Source organism: Pollicipes pollicipes, unplaced genomic scaffold (genome assembly GCF_011947565.3).
Source record: "Pollicipes pollicipes isolate AB1234 unplaced genomic scaffold, Ppol_2.1 Scaffold_3447;HRSCAF=4054_pilon_pilon_pilon, whole genome shotgun sequence".
Classification (NCBI taxonomy): Eukaryota; Metazoa; Arthropoda; class Thecostraca; order Pollicipedomorpha; family Pollicipedidae; genus Pollicipes; species Pollicipes pollicipes.
This window is the reverse complement of record NW_023596297.1, coordinates 28,998,452-29,019,315: the sequence shown is the minus strand read 5'-3', so window position 1 is coordinate 29,019,315 and position 20,864 is coordinate 28,998,452. Positions and strand designations below refer to the sequence as shown.

At 46.8% G+C, this 20,864-nt stretch overlaps 1 protein-coding gene across 1 annotated transcript in view; it reads right to left on the bottom strand.

The window, feature by feature from the left end:
• Window positions 1–20,864, bottom strand: part of LOC119092395 (serine/threonine-protein phosphatase with EF-hands 2) — a 77,096-nt gene that overhangs the window by 19,573 nt on the left and 36,659 nt on the right. The window contains exons 6-7 of the mRNA XM_037215358.1: window positions 20,557–20,723; window positions 2,311–2,347 (exon numbers count right to left, since the gene is read on the bottom strand). Of these exons, the coding sequence (XP_037071253.1) occupies window positions 2,311–2,347; window positions 20,557–20,723 (204 nt within the window). The remainder of the gene's footprint in view (window positions 1–2,310; window positions 2,348–20,556; window positions 20,724–20,864) is intronic.

Genomic DNA, 20,864 nt, shown 5'->3' with positions numbered 1-20,864 from the left:
CCGGGCGCATGTTAAATGTTGCGAGCTTTCCGGACTACCAGTGGCAATTCTAAAGACGCATAGTAGGTCAAGGCACAAACACATTTCAGATCTGACAGCGCATATGTGATCCACAAAATTATTTCCGCGCAGGTCAGTTACAACCAAGAGTCTCGAAGCTCAAAGAGAAGAGCTTTACAAAACATCACTTACTATATTACTTTGCTTTACAAAAAGTCGACAAGTAGACTGAGGCTTCACCTAAAGTTTGTCAATGACAGAACTACGCTGGGAATATGTTGCTCACGTCTTTGTGTTGTATCTCACGACGAAGGTGTAACGTTAAATTTGATCTTGTATTACATTATATCATGGCTTATATTTGACTCTATTTTGTGGAAAAAGAATACAAGGTTTCAGAAGACTCAAGACAATCCTCTCAAACTTACCCAACTTTAACTTGCCCCCTTATAGATCGGTCGAAGGTCAGTGGAGTATCTGTCCGTCCATGGTCCACGCTCAGAGGTAAAGCAGTTGAAAATTCGAAAAGGTGTTTCCATTTGATTTCCTTTCAAGGAACTGAAGGGTTTAAGTTCAAATAGCATCCTTACGGTCCTAACAACTTAAATTATGAGCGAAATCACACGGGTCATAACTTGCTAGTTATGACAACAATTTTGCCATGTCTGAACCTTTTTATTTAATTGGCCCTGTCGTGACGTAATGGTCACGACAGTGTCACCTTCCGTGGCTCACCAATGATGCGCTCGTGCCTCACAGAAGTCATGTCAAAGCAAAAGCGTGTGAGGTCGTTGCATCATGAAGACCAAACGCCTGGGAAAACTAGCATACCACAAAATCTAGAACGAAACGCAGCAGCTTTCAGCATAGTAACCATGAACGTTTTCTTATTTAAATCCAACCCGTTCGCTGTCCAGCCGAGCGGTCAGAGAGGACTGCCAGCGCCCTGCGGCGAGCGTTCGACCGGTTCGTGACGGGGTCTCGGCCTGTGGCGCGGTGGGGCTTCACCGGCCCCGTGTCGGACCGCGGTGGCCTTCCCCCGGCGCCGTGTCGCCGGCGCTCGCTGCCCGGTCACGGAGCACGAGCGACCCGCGGGCAGCGACAGTCCATTCTCGGGGCTGCTGTGAACGCTGGCGGCCGAACGCGGCTGGTGGGGGAGGTGGGTGTAGTTCGCGGCTCTCCATGCAGTGATATAGGGAAAATGGCAAATCCGGCCGAAGCTGTGAGGAAGGGGAGAGGGAGGGGACTGGTACCCACTGCCTGCACTCCGATCCGCCATCCGTGCCCTCCAATCCACCGTCCCTGACCCCCAACCCGCTGTTCCTGCCCTCCAATCTGCTGTCTTTGACCCCCAACCCGCTATCCCTGCCTTCTAACCCGCTGTCCCTGCCACCCAGTTTGCTGCCCCTGCCCTCCAATCCGCCGTTCACGTCCTCCAATCCGCCGTCCCTACCCTCCAATCTGCTATCTCCGCCCTCTAATCACCTGTCCCTGCCCACGGACCACCTGTCTGTTCCGATATCTTCAGCGGTCACTGCAATCCGAATTGGGGGATTCGCCCGGAACAATAAGGCAAAGGTAGCAGGTCGCACCGCAGCGTCAAACCTAGTCGGGCGTGTATAGTAATAATTGCTTGATTTTTTCAGACGCACGTGATCCGATCCAAGCGTTTTTTTTTTTTGTATGGTTTGAGTACTTACTAACAGATTCGTGCTTCACTGACCTCCCACGGAATGTGCTGTCAAATGTGACCATAACACATGGGGCAGAAGAAACTGATTCTAACCTTTTTATGGCTGCAAACATAACAGTGCAAAGCTAAGCTCACTCTGATATTACAAGATTACATCAAAACGTCACTTGATTCCTACACTAGTTTCATTAGAATCAATTTTGGTGGAGTTTTCAAAGATAATCAGGCAGCACTTAAGACGATATGTCGCCGGCCCACGAGCAGGAATAGTGCATTTTCTTCTAGTAAGACCGATGTAGAAGTAGTGATCAATTCCAAGCGCGTGTGAGCTGCCACAAAAAATTGTTGTCACGCATTTCTTGTGTTGCCGACATCCGATCCCATACCTAATACACGCGAACCCGCTTTCGACTTCAAGGCACACAATTTAGAGAACAAAAATGAGAAAACAGCTACCAAAGCACTTAACTTTGGTAATTTTTAATGCTACGTGGGGATTCAGTAGCACAAGCACTCAATAACACCCACAACTTGTTTAAAAAAGTTTGCTCAACATCGTTCTCACCGTGCTGCAAGTGCATGCGCTACTTTCTAGGCAGTTATCAGGGCGCACTTACCTTATACTTCGAAATTACTTCTCTGGTGAACCCATATCTGTAACAAAATACACACACTTTAGCGCGAAATCTTTACCTGCTGGGTTTAACCATCTAGCCGCTGTCAAAATTAAAACTGATAGCACCAACAACGCTTCTATTCATCCTCTCGTTATGCACGACTGTCGTACACAGCATAGCCACCTGTCATAATGCTCTGAAGGGGCTATTACAAACGTGTCATCCAACAACTGGTTATAGCGTAGAACACATATCTCAGTCCGCCAGCAATGCTCGGGAGGGAGCAAGGGCGTGTTTGCCGCCAAATAAATAACGCCGTTCCGACAGCACGTTGCAGCGATGACAATTATTTTAGGTACACAGAAGGCGCCACCCGCGGTCACCCTACGACCGGCACGGCGTGCCACACATGTGACATGATGGCGTGTAACGTGGGGCGGTGAAAGACACGTGTTTGCCATTACCTGCGCATGTGGTATCATCTAGACCACAACTTCATAAATTCGAACCCAAATGGTTATTAATGATTACCAGTCGCTACTTACCACCACTGAATATTGTTGAATGCTTTGCCTTCCTTGTAATGGTAACAGAAGAGCCATATACACATGTGAGAAGTGCAAATTAAAGTTGTGGAAAGGTAAGCGTTGAGAATTATAGTTGAAGCAATGCAGAATGGGAATGAGTCCCGCAGCTGGATCCAAGCTTTTCGAATTATGGAAAAGAATGTTGCAGAATGAATGCGAGCAGAAAAACAAGAACGAGATGCCTCAAAATAGCAAACAGATGCTTTATAAAAAACAAAATGACAATGTGTCACCGCGTGCGGTGCAGGCTGAGCATGAACAAAACTGGCTTCAGTGTGTGAGTTGCAAAAGCTGGGAGCATGATATGAATATTCCGTACTGAAATGAAACTATCTAGGCTTTAATTCAATGAACTCAACGAGCTGCTGACAATCCCTGCACAATACGCAATTTGTTGGGAGCTCCATCGTAACTAGATGCATAGGCCATACCAGTTCATGCATTTCCTTCAGTTGAGAAAAATGAACGTCAGATCTAGCCGGTCATCACGTAGACAACGTTTAATCCATCTTTGAGTACAACCCGAATGTGATGAAAACATGATACATTACCGGAGTTGCGTGCTTCGTTTCTTCAGCTCTCTTCCAACGCTAAGCAAGTCAACATGAAACCAAAATGGATAGAAATGGTGGTGCCAGAGACACTCAGGCTCCCAAAGTCGGCATTACAGTACCGCTCCGATATTATCGGTATCATCGGGATTGTACACCATAAAACGTCGATGTTTCTTCTTCCAGTTATTCTCGCTATAATGATAAGTCAAGCCAGGCTGACACTTTTTGACATAAAAAGCTATGCCAGGTTGTTCGTGCTTGAATTACAAATGTGCGAGCTAATCAATTAGCTGAAAGCCGTGCACATTCAAAGAGATTCAAGAGACTTGACTGGTCAGCATTCACTTGAAGCGATTGCAGGCGGGCGAGGGATTGCATCCTCTTTGATAACATGGCACATCCATTTTTGTAAAGGACCTAGCGCAAAAATTAACTTACTTAACTTAACGTAAGAGAATCCAGCGAAACGGTAAAACCCACCAAGAGAACACGAGCCGCGCATAACTAAGAAAGCGTAATAAGCGGTGAACGCAATGATGGTAACACATTGCTGTCAGTCCAATGCCTTGTAGCATCAAGCCACGTTCCATCACAAAAAACGTAACATAGGCTGGTACACTTCTGCACCAGCTCATGAGAAGTTCCTACCACATCGACAAAAACAACAACACAAAAAACAGGAGCTGCCGCACGGTGTTTTCACTGTCATCTTAATGTCGGACTCAGTTTCATCACCTGTCCACGTGGCTGGGCCCCAATGCCACCCACGGACCGGTCGCCATAGCGCCGTGAGATGGGTGGCTGTTTGACGCCGTGCACGACGGTTGACTTAGCCCCACCTGGGCTAAATTCCTTCACAATCACTGTATGGGTCAGCGACACACTCAGGTCAATAACTCGATAGTGACAGGCCGGTGAGCCGACCCCCGGCGTCAAACTGGCCTCAGCGCGGTACGCATTTTTAGGGCTTTAGCGACACGGCCCCTTCGTCGCCACCTGGCCGCACGCCCGTCCCGTGAAGCGGCCGGAGTTTTGCATACGTGACCCTTGCCATCTGGAGGCTGTACGTCCAGTGAGAGCGACTGGTTTCGTATGCTATGCTGTGCACATCCACACAACATGAATGTTCGGAGGAAAATGCAAAATATATTTATGGTGAGTCTTTAAAACAAAACCCTCACAACCACTGAAAACTGCAAGATGCGAAGAAAGGTAAAAGTAGGTGGAGCATGCTTCACATAAGCAAGACAGGTGTTAACCTTATTCCGGTCTGGCTCCCGTTACCCCTATACTAGGTGAGCGGCGGCGGATCCCACCGTCCCCAAAGATCGCAGGATCTACAGGCCCATTTTGAAGAGAAAAAACATGCACGGCAAACGGCGTGTGATTTATTTTGACGACATCTATATTTGTGCACAACTAATTGCAGACTGATTTTGAAACAAAACAAAACAAAGGAAACGTCCTTGGTTTCTCTCGGGGCGCACTACATTTCTGAAAATCAAACGTCCGGCATTTGTGATGTTGAGGCAAAGGGGACGATGGGTTGGAGTGTGCGGGGGTGGGCAAATCCGATGCAGCATCACATTTATCCAGCAATTTCGACGCTGCCGACACAGATTGGTGACTTATGATATCGAAATTGATAAAGTTCCACTCACTTTCAGCATTAGAAATTCGTAGGAAAATCCAGGATATTTGCAGCAGGGTGATGGCAGAAGTGGTCAAAATCGGTTCTTAATTTAGTGTACCCAAAACAAATGGGATGTTGCCTTGTCGTTTCAACTGAAATAGCAGCACAAAAAGCAGGTCTACGCTAAGAATTTGATCCAGGCGTAGCCAGGGTGCCTATGATGATGGTTAATGGGGAAGGCGAAGTGACCATTTGCTTTCAATCTCGACCACAGGTCTGTTATATGCTGTAAGCAAGATAGGATGTTCAGGGATGCCGGTAGTGCAGTGGTTAACGCGTCTGTTAACGCGTCTGGGAAACCAGAGGTGCGGGGTTCGACTCTCCGCGGTGCCCTTCCCGCCAGGGTGAGAGGCAGGCGACGCCATATAGCCTCAGCAGCTGAGTGCGCCGTAAAGCCCCAATGACACACACGAAGTATGATGTTCACATGGCGTCCATGGGCGGGTTTCATGGGTGTATCCAATCTTCCAAATAAGAGGGGTTGGGACTCGTGATTGGAGCCAGACCGCACGGGTGTCGCTTTGTATTCTTTTAGATGGACCACTGTCCCCCATGTCCGATTTACCCCACCCCCAACGGTGAGTTTGACCCCAAAATTCCGGAGATAGAGCGCTAGCAGAGCATTTAAACTGGACGGTCGAAATTGTATCAATTTTAAAGAAGGCTTCTGCTTATTATTTCCAAAGGCAAAGGAGTGAGGTAGATGAAAAATCCCCTGCCGTGCTCAGAGGAACGCACCTAAGTGAGTTAATCTCACTTTAAAAGCTCCGCGTTCGTACCATGTTTACCTGAGTGTTTTTTATGCTTTTTCCATGATGCTTCCTTTTAATTACACGATGAAGGTGTATTATTGACTCTGACATATTTTATGCTACTGTGTACGTGTTTTGGCATTATTCGGTGACGTTTGAAGATCCACAGACTGCAGCAAGTTGCGCCATCTTGCCGCTGTGCGATACGATGTTTTATTGGAAATGAAAAAAGCGGTAAAATGTTGAAACCCAAAAACGTGGGTAAATCTTCAGTCGGCAAAGCTCGAAATAACCATACAAATGTGCCGACCTCCAAGTCGACGTGAATATTCGATGGAACAGCCACGGAAACTTGACGATCGACACCAGCCGACTTAACTGATGGCGGCAATCGTCCCACAATGCCCGCACTAACCGTGTCGAACATGCCTAACGCCAGTGCTGTGTTGCAGTCTGTATAGCGATTTACGGCTTCCAGCCGTAGATTTCCGTGACAGCCTTTAAAAGTTGGATGCATCTACTCAGGTGGTGGAGGCTTTTTACTCTCTCCACGCCCAAAGCCATACAGTCCAACAACGTCTGAAGCCACATAACATGGACCCTGCGTCGATTACCGAAACGTAGTTTCGACCATCGACGCCAAACAAAATGGTAGTGACGCGCAACGACAGCATCGACCGCCGAGGCAGAACGAGAAATCATATTAGAGCAGTGCTGTAGTTTTGATACTTATCTGGATGGGAATCCAACTTCCTCACGTTGAGAGGAAAGTGGGTCAAATCTGGGAAGAAGCCTATCTTATGGTGTATTTGGGGCCAGGACTCCCCGCTCAGCCCCCTTGCCTGCTTTGCGAAAAAAACACCCCTGTGGTGGAGGCTAAACGACTGTGACACGCGACGGATTTGCCACAAGATTACTTCATCGTCAGGTCTGGGACTCAGGGCCCATTTTGAAGCAAGGACAGGGCCGGGGCCTGTGATTCACATCGGTCGGGGCCCCTGAGACAATAAGGGGGCCTCCGTGTGGATCTGGGGTCACAGCGCATAACAATGGTCTTGTATCGCAAGGAGCGGGGAATCGGCCTGGGGCAGTGTTCGAGGGAAACCAGAAGCCAGAAGACCCCTTGGGACAAATGATCAAGTGCCTGATTGAAAAGGAATATTGGGCCGATGAAATGTTCCTTAGGTTCTTAATACACCACTAACCATGCTATCGTGTTCATATGTCATCATTATCTTTGTCATATTGGTTTCAAAGGAAAGTCATTCCTCAGTATCAAAATGATTTTGAAAGCCGCCAAATATTTGCCCTTTATTTCGATTTTCACATCAAGGTCGTAAATTAGAGTGGCCGAAAACCGGGAAGAAATCAGGATGTGAGGGCAGGTTAGGTTAACTTTATAAACTCAGCCCCCCCCCCCCCCCCCGATCTAATGAAGTCACACTTCTGCGTCCATCTTTGTTCCGAAGCAACATGTGAAATAAATTACATACTTAAGGTTTGAGCCTGCGTACTCGCAAGCTCAAGCCTTTAGCCTCAAGCCTCAAGCCAAGCCAAGCCAAGCCAAGCCAAGCCAAGCCAGGCTCCCTCGCAATCTAAACACCGACGGCTGGGATTGCAGTTTCCAAACCAAGCGGCTGGACGGCGGTTGCCTGACGCACGAAAACAGCCGCTGTGAAATAATGCTGGCATCACTAGCATCAAGTTTATGGGCGCCACTGTAGCCGGCTCTCCTTCCGTTCGAAACCAGGGTGTTATATTTGACCAGTGCATGACGTTCACTGCGCACACTGATGACGTCGTGCGGCGATGCACTGGCGTTCTTATCGGCCTCAGCCACAGCCGGCACAGTCTGCCTCAGGCCACATTCATTACTCTAGTCCAGGGTCTAATCATCTCACTCATCCGTTACTGCATCTGTGTGTACGGAACATGTAATGCTACTCAAACATCATGACTGCAGAAGCTGCTGAACTTTGCAACACGATTCATCTCTGGGCGTCGGAAATATGATCATGTGAGCGATGTTTTACGGGATCTCGAGTGGATGTCTGCTGACAGCATGTTTTTACATCATACACTGAAATTTCTGAAACGTATCCTGGAAAGATCCCAGCCGGAGTCGCTATCTGATCACCTTATCCACAGACGCCATGCTCACCATCGCACAGCGAGGCAGGATATGTTACATGTGCCGGTAATCAGATCCGAATCGGGAAGGCGGCGTTTTGTTTACTCCACTGTGACCACCTACAACGCACTACCGCAGAATATCCGCGAGCTGAGCCTTCCACAATTCAGGCGCGAGTTGCGTAGTTATATCCTGCAGCGGTGGATCAATGACGGATAGCGACGCATGCTTCAAATAACTTAAGCGAATGTGAGAGAGTGCGTTCTGCGCGTGTGTGCCTACGTGTGTACGTGTTTGCGGGAGCCTCCCTGACCTACACTGCTTTATTTCCATGACACGGGCTCTGGAATTCCCACATTCTGAGTGAGTGAGCTTATGACGTGTAATAAATAAATAAATAAATATATGCCTCCGAAAACCTAAAAAATGAATTGTCTCTCCTCAAATTAAGCTAGGGCGTAAATTTCGCATGCAAAATTTGAGGAAGGCTTCTGAACGAATAAAAAAGCCGCAACAAGAACAGGGAGATTTTACGTTTACATGTCTAACTCCACCACCGAATCCGGCACGGGTTCGCAGTGCTGTGAATGCCAATCCGCTCGTTTTATAATAATATAAATTGCGCAGGTAAAGCGTGATCTAAACAACCTTCAAAATGTGTGAAGTGACATTCTTAAATGTTAGACAGCAATTTTTTCAGAAATATTACCATTGGCGTCCGCTCACCGGCCACACCGCTTACCACCAGCAAAGGAATGACGCCGTGCGACCTGCGGAGACTGCAACGCCGGGGATCGGGGTTTTTGGTTTGGGCCTTGAGAGATCGCGCGGTCAAAGCCATGTTACGCAATTTTTTCACTACTCGGTTCTGAACAAAATTGAACCTTCCCAGCGAACAAGGTCACTGAGGAGCTAGCTGCACTAGCAACACTTTAACAGTCAACTTGTATTGCACGTGACATTACATTATGATCGCTTCATTTGCCGTAGGTTCGACCTGAAGCGGGCTAGGATCGCTTTCCCTCAATGGCACAACAGCTGGGAACGGCGTCTCCCAGAAATAAACCTACCTCGCATCACCTGTTTGATGAAGTGAGCGGGGTAAAAGCATTCTCAAGAGGAGGGCGTGCGTGTAAGTGTTTGGGGAAAGGTTGAGAACCATTTTCTGAAATAATGCATGGTGGAGTGCTTATGTTTTGTTCTGCATTAGCTGAAATGCACATGTTTTATCGCTGAAATTTTTGGTGTGTCGAGAAGATTTATGTAAACAGGATGCAATGCCAAATATATTAAGGACACTATCAGTAACGCGAGCAGAGAGGAGACACAGGGGGCACGTGTACCCCTTAGGTTCCGAGAGGCCTTTCGGGCCATTCGGAACCTACGATTAAGGGCCGTAAAGGAGGACGTATTCAGGGACCCCGGACCGCAGGGCCGGCACTCTAATGCTAGTTAGAGGGCCCTGCGTACTGATTAGGGGTCCCCTGAGTCGATAAAGGCTATATCTCGGTCTATATACAAGCCGAGGCCAGCGATTTACACTGGTCAGGGACCGTGTATTTTTCAAGGACCCACAGCGCCTTACAGATAATCCTGTGCTCGCAAGGGGTCCCGAGCCGACAGGGCACTCTTCGATGAGGGCCGAAGAGGGACCTGGGAGGCCACCGGAACCGGGGATTAAGGGCCCGCGTGGGGGGCATAAGGGCCTGAAGGACTGGCTATAAGCCACATAAATAATCACAGCTCGTTGTGCGGTGATCTGAAATGTCAGTCAGCGGGCTTATGCTAGGGTCCTCTTATTAGGGTGATCTATCCTTATTATACTGGGCCTCGACACCGAACCAAATAGTCGGCTCCACGTCCACCTGAGCCTTTTGGACCCATTTTCCAAGCAGGAGCGAGGCCGGGGCCCGTGATTTGCTTTGTTCGGGGTCCTTGACACCATGAGGGGCTCATGTATTGGTCAGGAGCCACAGTGCTTAACAAGGGTCCTGTGGCGGCAAGTGGCCCCGAGTCGGCCATGAGCGGTATTTAAAGGGGTCCGAACAGGGGTCGAAGGGTCTCTCGAGATAAAAAATCAAGGGCCTGTTAGATAGCTAAAGGGATGGAAGTTTGCAGGTTGCAATTGCACCTTAAGGACGACCGCCCGTAAGGCCGTGATCTGAAATGCCACTTGAAGGGCCTCTCGCACCGATTGGGGACCCCTGAGACAGACCGTTTCTCTATTTCGGCCATAGACCACCAACACCGAACAGTCGGCTCCTTGTCCGTCTGAGCCCTGCGAGCTCATTTCCCAAGCTGGGACAAGGCCGGGCCGAGATTTACATTGGTCGGGGCCTTACAACAATGCGGGGCTCCTGTATTGATCAGGGGCCCGCAGTGCCTAACAGGGTGTTCTGTGCCAATAAGGGGGCTCGAGTCGGTCAGGGGAGCATTTGCTCAGCAGGGACGAGGACGGGACCCCGAATGGCAGGGGGCCTCTTGCGTTAGTCGAGACCTCCGACAGTGAAAAACCTGCGAACTTATGACGAGTGCTCATATAGGGACAATGGAAGGGTCCTGTGCCAATCAGGGCCTCCAGAACGGAGCCGTGGGCCCTCCAACGCCATTCCAGCACTTGAGTATATGTGACAATTGTTGGATCACCTTATGCGGCGATCAGGGTTGACAATTATTGGATGCGGCGATCAGGGTTGTTGTTGCGTCAACGAAAGCTCCTGCATTGATCCGGGGCCAAGTACGGTGGTCAGAAGGCCTTCCGCGTTACGGAGAGGAACAATGTGATATGATGTATCCCTCTAAGGCCCTCTGAATTAACCAGGGGATCCCACCCCGTGTCGTCAGAATGGTAGCAATAAGACACCTCGTGGTGGGACGGAATGACATTTGAGCCTTTTACCGGGAACAGTTATGTGCCCCTAGTGTTCTTCTCAAGTGACCCCCTTGGCCAGAAAGAAATGAAGGGTCTCATTAGTTTTGAATAGAGTAGGTAAAATGAGTTTAAAATGAACAAGGCCATGCTGTGCTCGCGTGAGCACATTCATTCTTTTGCAGAATCAAGCAGTGAAACAAATTAAATCAAAAGCTTTGAGCTTACACATATGCAATCTCGGGAGCAAGGGCAGCGATGACTTCGGTTGCAGCTTCCGTAAAATCGAATGGTGATGGCCAGTGCAAACAACACCAGGCGTGCGCCGTGCGCGTGCGAGCGATCGTCGTGAAATTATAATTACGAAGGTCTTTCGAAACTGAAGGAAATATTCCATATTTGAAGGGGGTCTCGAGCCGAAATAGCCGACTCGAGGCCCTTTCGGTGCGGTTCACAGCCCTACCCTTCTTAAGACCTTAACCCCTCTAATTTCTGGACTACACGCCCTCAAAAATGGGGCGAATATTCAGTGAGAGTATTTCAAAGTCAACTTGGCATTCATGACGTCATAATAAAGTTATTCAAATCCTGTCATCTCTTGAGCCATGCGGCGATCAAGGCCGAGAAAAATATCATGGTCGAGTCGTGCATATCTGGCGTTCGTAAACACGATTTCAAAATATAACGGCCGTCAACTGGCTCTCTATCACTCTTGTGCAAGGCACGAAGACGTAATCAAACAATAACGAATCAAAGGGCATATTTACTTAAAAGAGAAATTGTGGTGTCTAGAGAAGTCCTTTCTTCTTAAAATTATGCCAATAGTTATAAGTGAGCTTTTTATCGTATCTAATGCTTTCCTCAATACCATCAAATGTGAAACATTGCTTTTAAGATTAGGCTCGGCATATCTTTTTTTGAAACGGTGAGTTTGTCCGCCGCACAGATTAACAGATGCAACAGCACGGAAAATAGAGACACCACCTTTTCTCTTTCAGTTCCACCACCACATTTCGGCACCACTTCCCCGTGCTGTAAATGTCGTACCGTTCCTATCATCAATCTAAAAATCCCACATGTGAAATATTCGTCCGCACTTCCCTCTAAAGGTGAAATTTGATGTCTTAAAGCGTTCAAAGGTGCTTCTTTCAGAGCCGTCATAATTTTAGTGTGAACCGTTGACCACAACTCAGTATTTGTCGCCGAACCGACATTGCGCGGGTTAAGGAGACTGCAACGCCTGGAGCCGCGGTTTTCTTACCAAGATTTGCGAGCGCGCATGCTCGAAACTACGGTGCATAATTTGGGTCCCTAATCAGTGCTGAATGCATGCTGAAACTGAGTGACTGAATGTTCGAAAACAAACGAATGGCTGCTGTGCGGTAACGCTCCGGGCATTCGCTAGCCGCGTTCATACATTTGCCAGCATCAGAGGGTTTATGGTGCATTTTGTAACAAAGGCTCCGTTGCTCGCATCCACATCGATGTCAAGAAAAGGTAAATAGTTATCGGCACTCAGGTCAGCTGTACATCGTAATGACAATAGCCGCTATATGATAGCCTACACTTGTTGGAGGTGGGCCTCGTCTCTGACATAAACAAATGTGTCATCGACATATCTGTATTACATGTGTGGTTAAGGTTAAGGTTTTTGAGGATATGGTTCCCCAGCCAGCACATGTGCATATTTGCGAACAGACATCCGAGCGGTGACTTTACTACGAGACTATCTACTTGGCGGTAAAGTTTTCCGTTTGGACAGCGAAAGGGTGCCTCTGTTGTTCAGCATCAGAGCATTTCTTCAAGGATGGATCGAGACAGTTTCAGTTTTGTCAGATCGAGACAGTTTTGGTGGCAGGGTTGGGTGATTGTAGACGCAGTCAAGTATAATTTGTATTGTTTCATCAACAGGCGCGTTTGTGAACAAACCATCTACACCTAATGAAGCAAGTAAACCAATGGGATTGCTAGAATTCGTAATGTAAATGAACTCTCCTGTTGATTTCAAACTATGCTCTTCCGGTGTAAAGGATATTTATCTAACGCCATCTAAAGTTGTTGCCAGATGATATGCAAGCGCTGGGATTTGAGATATGATTGGTCTCAGCTGGTTGTCTGTTTTATGGGTTTCTACATTACCGTAAGCATAACCAAGGCTATATTCCCCTGTGACCTTGTGAAGCGCTGCCCGCCCACTCGAGTGTTTGCCGCGGTCATCAGGCCGTTAACCTTCGTAATCAGGCTTTCCGTAGCCTGGCAAGAACTTTAAATGGCATGATTGCGCTTTTATTTCTCCTGTGAAATCGAAGCCGTGCGCACAATTCCGGGGAAACTGCTTACTTCACATGATGTCCTAAATTCAACCGGATGTCCCTTCCATTACCTGGCCGGGTAGCCGTACCTGTGCAGGTCATGCATCGGCGATTCTGGCACAATGCGTAGCGAAAAACAAAACAAAACAAAAACACCAACAAAAAACGGTGAAACAAATCAAAACAAAACAAAAGCAAATGGCCAGAAAATTCAACGGCCAGCTCCAAACCGTGCTGTGAAAACCAGCAAAACGCCCCAAGCGGCGGAATCCGCCTATCCACACGATGAAAAACATTAAGTTTTTGGCTTGTCAACATTTTCCGTTCTTACGATATAAACAATTGACGTACCATATAGATGATAATATTGTTGACATAACCAGATGACTGCTGAATGACTCCTTTTAACCAGTACCTCCTGGTATACTAATAAATAACGGAGCGCAAGACGGGACTGAGCCAACAAGCCTTACGAAAATTTAACATTGAACATATGAGAGCATGCATACACGCACGCACGCACATCCCTGACTGCAACTTGGGCAATATGTGAGTGACGAACCTGTATATATTCCGGATCAATACCACATTTGTGACAACAAATAAACTGGTAACGCTTGAACTAGCTGTACCTGGATCGCCACTCGAACATCAAAAATCGGCAAAATGCAGGTTCAAAATACCGCAAAACTTCCAGTTATACCTTTCTTATACCCAGTGATCATTTATGTAAGCTAGTTCCAAATTCATTAAATCTTTCTTAGAGCCGCCCTTTCTCACAAGCATACACAAAACACACCACACCGTATCGTTCGAAATTGAAACTAAATGAACCATTTGTCTAGCGATGAACCAGTGGTACTTGTCCAAGTTATGACGTCAAAGCAAAAAAGCCAAAATGGATTGGCATTGAGATATGGACAGATATATTGGTAAATTTTACGCAGTAAATTGAGTTTGCATCGCATTTGTGACAACATAAAATAACAAAACCAATCAAATCCCCTAACTTGAAATCTGTTCATTAGAACACGGTAGGGTAAAACCAAAACAAGCAAAGAATGTCCGTTTGCGTGTTAAGAACAAAGCAACAGCCTCCGGTTGCGGAGTGAAAGGATCGATACGCAGAGTTCAGTGGAAATGGTTCACGTCGGGAGATTGCAATTTATCAAAGGCACTCGATGCCATTGCGTGACGTACTGTAATATTAAGGCTCTGGATCCGAAGCGAATCGATTCCAGCCAATACCATCAAGTCTCGGCTAAATATGAAGCCCTCAGCATCTTGGCGGACCTCATCGTCCGACGCACTTCGGCTTTTCTTTTGCTGGTGACGTGGCGAGGAACTTACAGAAATATAGACCGAAACCCTCTTGCCGGAAACACCATATTTTTTTAGGCGCGGCATCTTAAAGAAGCAACCGACACGAAAAACACCTACCAAGGTCGCCTTAAGCCTATCGAAAGGAAATTAAGCACACGAAACGAGCGACACGGCTAATTCGGCCATCCACTTTCTTCCGCCTTTATGTCATATTTGCGTCTCCCTATTCCATGTCTCATTTCTTCCATTCCTTTTCCCATCTGCCGTCTGCTGAGCTCGACGCCGCTGGGACTGACAAGCCTGGGTTGCAGAAACCTCCCATCCCAATCCAATCTCTATATGATCAACCTCCCATCCCCATCCGATCTCTTCCCAAGCAACCTCCCGTCTCAATCCAATCTCTGCCCAACCAACCCCCCATCTCAATCCAATTTCTGCCCAATCAACCTCCCATCTCAATCCAATCTCTACCCAATCAACCTCCCATCTCAATACAATATCTACCCAATCAGTCTAAGCTTTTAGCATTCCAATGTACCAACCTGCCTCCCCATCTGCTTTCTGTTAAGCTTGGCGCTATCATGTCTGACGATACTGGGCTGCATAATCTTTATCCGCATTCTAAGTTTACCCAATCAGCCTCACAATCAACATGATTTTATAAAATATAACTCACAACATTAACACAAAATGTAACTCAGTTTGGTGCTGGAGATTGTTTTATGCAAACAATGCGACATGGCTCTTCATGCGATTTTGTGACCGCGTCGCACTCAGTGAGCCATTGCTCGAACGTCAGTTGGGTGTCACCATGAGCAAAAGTGGCATCACGTTCGTGCAATCTTTCAACATAGTACATAACAAATTCAGCAGTTAATACATGCCAACGCATAATGCATTTTTTGATGCCTCGAAAATATATGGATTGGATGCTGGCTTCGAGAAAATACAAAGGAAAGGAAGTAAACTATGTTAAAGGTGCAGGGTTGTAGCTTTCTGTTCAGCTGGGAGGGGGAGGGGGAGGGACTGCGGCCTTCCAACTTGGGCTATAACTCTCAGCTTTGAGGAAAAGTGGGTCAAATCCGTGAAGAAAACGTTCGCCAGCGTATTTTGGATGTACTGCCCGCAACAAAGCGAATGCCAATAGCTTCAAGTACACGACAATAGCTAAATAATCACCATTTGTGCATTGCGTTTATCTTAAATCCTACGTTAAAAAATTCATACACGGCCCTGACAAAAACGGAGTCCCATGGCCAGTGACAGCAGTTGCTAGACCCCACCACACATGGGTAGGTTACGTTGCAAATATTGTGAAGTGCCTCAACGGACAACATGCATTGAAGAATGTTGCGTCAGATGTGATACGACACCACAGAAAACAGCACGGAACACTACGCCAGGGCCTTTACTTTCATGGTTTCGTCACGATCATGTCTGGTGCCGGAGGAGCGCTGCATTGAAGAACCACCAATCAACACACGAGAGGTACAACATAACATCGAATGCTGCATGAAATTAACACTCTTATGTTTCTAGCTTAACACTTGTATGCTCTAGAAGCGGTATCTTTCGTTCAGCTCTGGCCGAGGTCGCGGCCGTAAAGCGGCCGATGGCGACTCGCCCCAGTGCTCGGCAGTACGAAACAGGACGGAGCGCTGAGTCGAAGCCAGCCTGCAGCTAGGCAGATGTAGATTAGGAACAAAAGATGCGCGCTTCACATGAGACGAATCATCGGTCCGACGACGGAATATTGATCGGATTCCACGGGGGGCTGTTAACCAACTTTAAACACCTTTAGAGCATTTTCGCTCAGAACCGAGCGATCAATCTTGAGGCAGCCAACGCACGTAAGCCTTGAAGGTTGGCTCCGACGTACACCGGTCCCAGTTCAGACTACCGGCTGAAAGCCTATCCATTTCAAGTGTGTATTTGCGCGTTGTTTCTCTCGTGGGTCGTGAGGGGCCATTGCAAGCCTGCGGAAGACAGAGCCACCTTGTGTGATTGGGGGCGACCAGACGGGTTTATTGGGAGGCGGTTCACTGGCGATAACACGGGTTTCGCCTCAGATTTACCTCGGCGTCTAAGAGTGCATGCACAATAATCCTTCCTCTCGTCAGGATCGACATCGAGGTTGCCTGTAATGCGGTTAGCTGGAAATTTGCTGGGAAAGGTTTGTGGAAACGAACTTCCTTGATGCTATTATAAAATGGCTTGACTTATCTTACGTAAGATCCTAGTTGAGTCACGTATAAAATGAAAACGGTACAATGCATTTAAAAAACACTGAAAAGAAACTAACTTACAGTCTTGCAGACCGACCAATCTTTTTGGTTCTTCCCATTTCTTAACGTGACCATATTTTTTTAAAGAAGAACTCGTTATGGCAATATCAAGGCTAAGAGAACCCAACAAGGAGTAGAGGCGTTTCACATTACGCAGCCGACACGTTGTGTTTCTTTGACATTACTGTGTACAGCTGCGATGCACTTTAACGTGCCCGGGCATTCGCAAAATGTTTCAGTCTAAAACTGAACAAAGACAAAACGAAATCCTCCTTGGTTGGTGCTGCTGCTGAAGAAAATGATCCTTTTCGCTGAGATCTTGATGTTAATTGGATAAAATGCTCAACTTACTTGAGATAGATTTCTCGAATTACGAAGTCATTGCCTCTGCTGACAACCCTGATTCTAAGCTGCATCACATGAAAGTCATATTCCGGCACTGGAAGCGTCGTTTTTGGATGCTAATAGTGAAACAATTCTCAATAAACGGATCAATTCCTTCAACTTTACAAACCTGTCCACATCTCTGTTAAATTCGTGCTTTCATTCGATACCTAAAGCGTAGATAGTTTGCTTTCATATGGGATGGTAACGTTGGCAGAATAAAAGGAAATGGCATGCATAAGCCGCATGCAGAAGGATATTGATCCATACTGGATGCTGAGTTGTACATTACAGCGTTGAAGATTTCGTGGATAAAAAGCCAAATAATCCCGACTCGCATAAGGAGGCAATCATTTCATGTTAGAACAGCTTGTGAAACTTTTTGTGGCGGTGGAGCACTAAATTAATTCGAAAAATTGCGAGGGAGGCAACAAACTAAAAAATCGACTTGGAAAGAGAGGTCACAGACAAGTGCACTTCTAGCATCGACTAGCAGGGCAGGATTTATGAACCCAGGCCATTGAGGCTTGTGGTATTCCAACGAAATGAAATAAAGAACTGACATGGCAGCATGGAATAATACAGATTTATAAAACATTAGCGAGCTGCCGACGATACAGCACAAGTTCTCACGTTGGCCAAATTTCGAGGTGAGTTCGGTGTGCGCACCACATACATCGATTGCATAAGCCGCGTTGAGTCTCGCGAGAAACTGGCACTTACAAAATAATGTCCAGAAAGAGCCAGAGCCCATTGTTCATACATGGATAACAGATTCTCTGCGAAGGAAACCTCATGCTAAGCATCCTTACCATTCCATATTAAACTTGGCGGTGTAACCTTGTACACAGTGTATACATCCCTGTACATCGCTACACGGTCTATGCAACTGCACATTACGCATCATCAAAATATCTCAAAATACACAAACATTACTCTATACAAGATGAGAGTGACGCAAACATAAATGTGTAAAAGGTGCAACAGATATCGGGAAGCATTCGCGCTGTGAATTTTGCCAAGGTCGATACATTGCGATGCTCCTGCTTATTGGCTAAATTCGTTGAATATAATTGATGGGCATGTGGTTGGAGCGGTAACAGTACCTCTTGCTGGCTATTTCTGATAATAGTTTGGTTGTGCATGTAATTACTGCGTGTAAACTTATTGGTCAAAAAACACAGATCAAATATGAAATACCTTAAAAATATGCTCAGTGTTGAAAAGAAACAGAGAGAGAGAGGTATGGTACAATACGAAATGGCTCCCGAGACAAATGCAACGCAAAGTGGAACGCACTTAAAAATAAAAGAAAAATGGTTTCCTTTAAAGCTACGAGACACAAAGTGAGCGCCCTTCATTGGATAGTGGCGTGCACTAGATTTGCTATGTGGCAGCACATGACTGGATACGGTTGTGTAAAAGTAGGGCGTAGATATTCCTTGGTATTATGCGTGCCGTGCCGCTTTTAAAATGTCTTAGCTGTTCATCTTATTCAGAAAGACAGAACCGGGTAAAAATGATGTGGTGTGAGAACAATTACTCCAAGCGTGGGCGGGGATTATACTACGCTGAACATGATCGAGTTCTAAAATGTGTGACTGGGTGCTGCAAGTGGTCTTGTTGGTGATACAAGGCATGTGAATACAATACCGGAATTGAAAAAAGGAAGAACGGACAACGTGGATCCAAGCAGATTAAACCCAGTCTCTTAACCCGATTGGTTCGGCCACGTCTCGGCAATGGACTGCAAAAATATGCCTAAAAGAAAGCTTTTCGAACGGATCAACAGTACAATACTTCAGAAATCTGGCAGCAAATGATTCCTAGGGCCAAGAGGAAAAATGATGTAAAACCTGCAAGCCTGAAAAGTGATGTAAACCCTCCGACAAGGATCGAAATTTGCAGGCTGCAGGCTTTATAACTCACAGAAAGAGTTCCTGGAAATTTTTCAGAGCTTTCTTTTTGTTTCATAGAAGTTTTTTTCTACAGCATGCAACGATATGTCCCGGTTTTTGATGGCATTGCTAATGTCAGTAATGCCACTGGAGAGGCAAATATTCGCGGACAAAATATTATCGCCATCCTTACTTTCACGTAGCTTTCATACAGCAGTACACAAACAGCACGATTGTGGTTGTGGGATGGGACGTGATGGTGGTAAGAGAGAAATGTGGATCATTTCAAAGCTACCAGGTGGTTTTAATGTGGTGTGGTTGCATGATGCGTCCACTTGAGGAAAGCAAACACCATAGAGGAGGCTGGCTCCGGTTCTTCAATGAGAAATTTGATATTGTGGCAATTGTGAAGTAGTCGAATGATGATTGAGCTAATGTTCGTTGTAATGAACCGTCACTTCCCACGACTTGAAGAATCCAGTATTTCTATCCAATCAGTGCAATGCTATCCGTTAATGTACATAATTTTAGAGGAAATAGCCTGTCGTCTATTGAGACGAGGTAGGTGGGTGAAATATGTGGTGCATTTTGGTGAGAAGAAAATTTATTATCTACCCTCTTTCTTCTTGTTTGTGGTTGAAAGCTGCCGTCAGTGTTCAATATATACTTAAGTGCATCATAACTTCCACTGTGTACATGCCGCGATGGCTATTCCATGAGCAACATCACGGATGTTAGCCAAACAGTGCTTTGCATTAGATGACACTTTCATACCATGTTGTGCAGTTTTAGGATGTAAGTCTAAAATTAAGGTGAAATGACAATATGCACATTGCAATAAATTAGTGCTTGCGGATAAGTGGCGGATCAGTATTGTAGCATACCGGAGTTTTGCAAGTTGGATCACTAGCCACGCGGGGCGGACTAGGCGCGGGCTGATATTTTTGAGGAAGTTGCGTCTCTGGTGCGAACTCACGCAAGCGCTGCGCGGCGAAGTTAGTTCATATTGTCATAGCGTACTCATTGTATCTTGTGTTGACAGGCTAGTGCTATTGTCATTACGCACGCTGGTTCTTTTAGTTCTTTTTACACAGTCGAAGAAACGCCAACTTAAGATGCGCCCAAAATGTAACAACGTCATGTTCAGAGAAAACCACGTGGCCACGCCCCTGCCACCGATCAGCTCAGAGCATGAATTGTCACATGTGGGAAAAATAACCCACACGCATGCTACGAAAGCATGATATCATCTGTACCCATGTGGCGACGCTGGCGCATGGGCGACTAGATACCTAGTGTAATGAGTCGCAGCTTTCCATTCTCTTGGGCTCCCCCCACACTTTGAGACAAGGTGAGACAACACAGTTTTCGGAGTATTTTGGAGGGGGGTATACCAAACCCGACGTGTTTGGTCGCAAGCGTCGCCTCGTAAGCTCGCGCTCACACTCGGCGTCTCACCGGAGGTTCATCAGCGGGTCCTCGTGGTTGCCCCTGTTAAGGTAGACTTCGTGCGGGTTGACGACCACGCAGGCCAGCAGGATCAGCAACACCTCCACCGACTTCTTACCCCGGTCCACGAAGTCGCCGTTGAACACGTACGGGTTGTCGCTCGATGGAATGCCGTTCTGGGGAGGTGCGCCGCGTAGTGAGACGTGAGAACAAAACACCTGTGCCCCCACACCAGCCGGTAGCACAACGTGACGTCACGTGACGTAGGTGGATGCAGGTCGCGTTGACAGTTTCATGTACCTTGCAAACAGCATTAG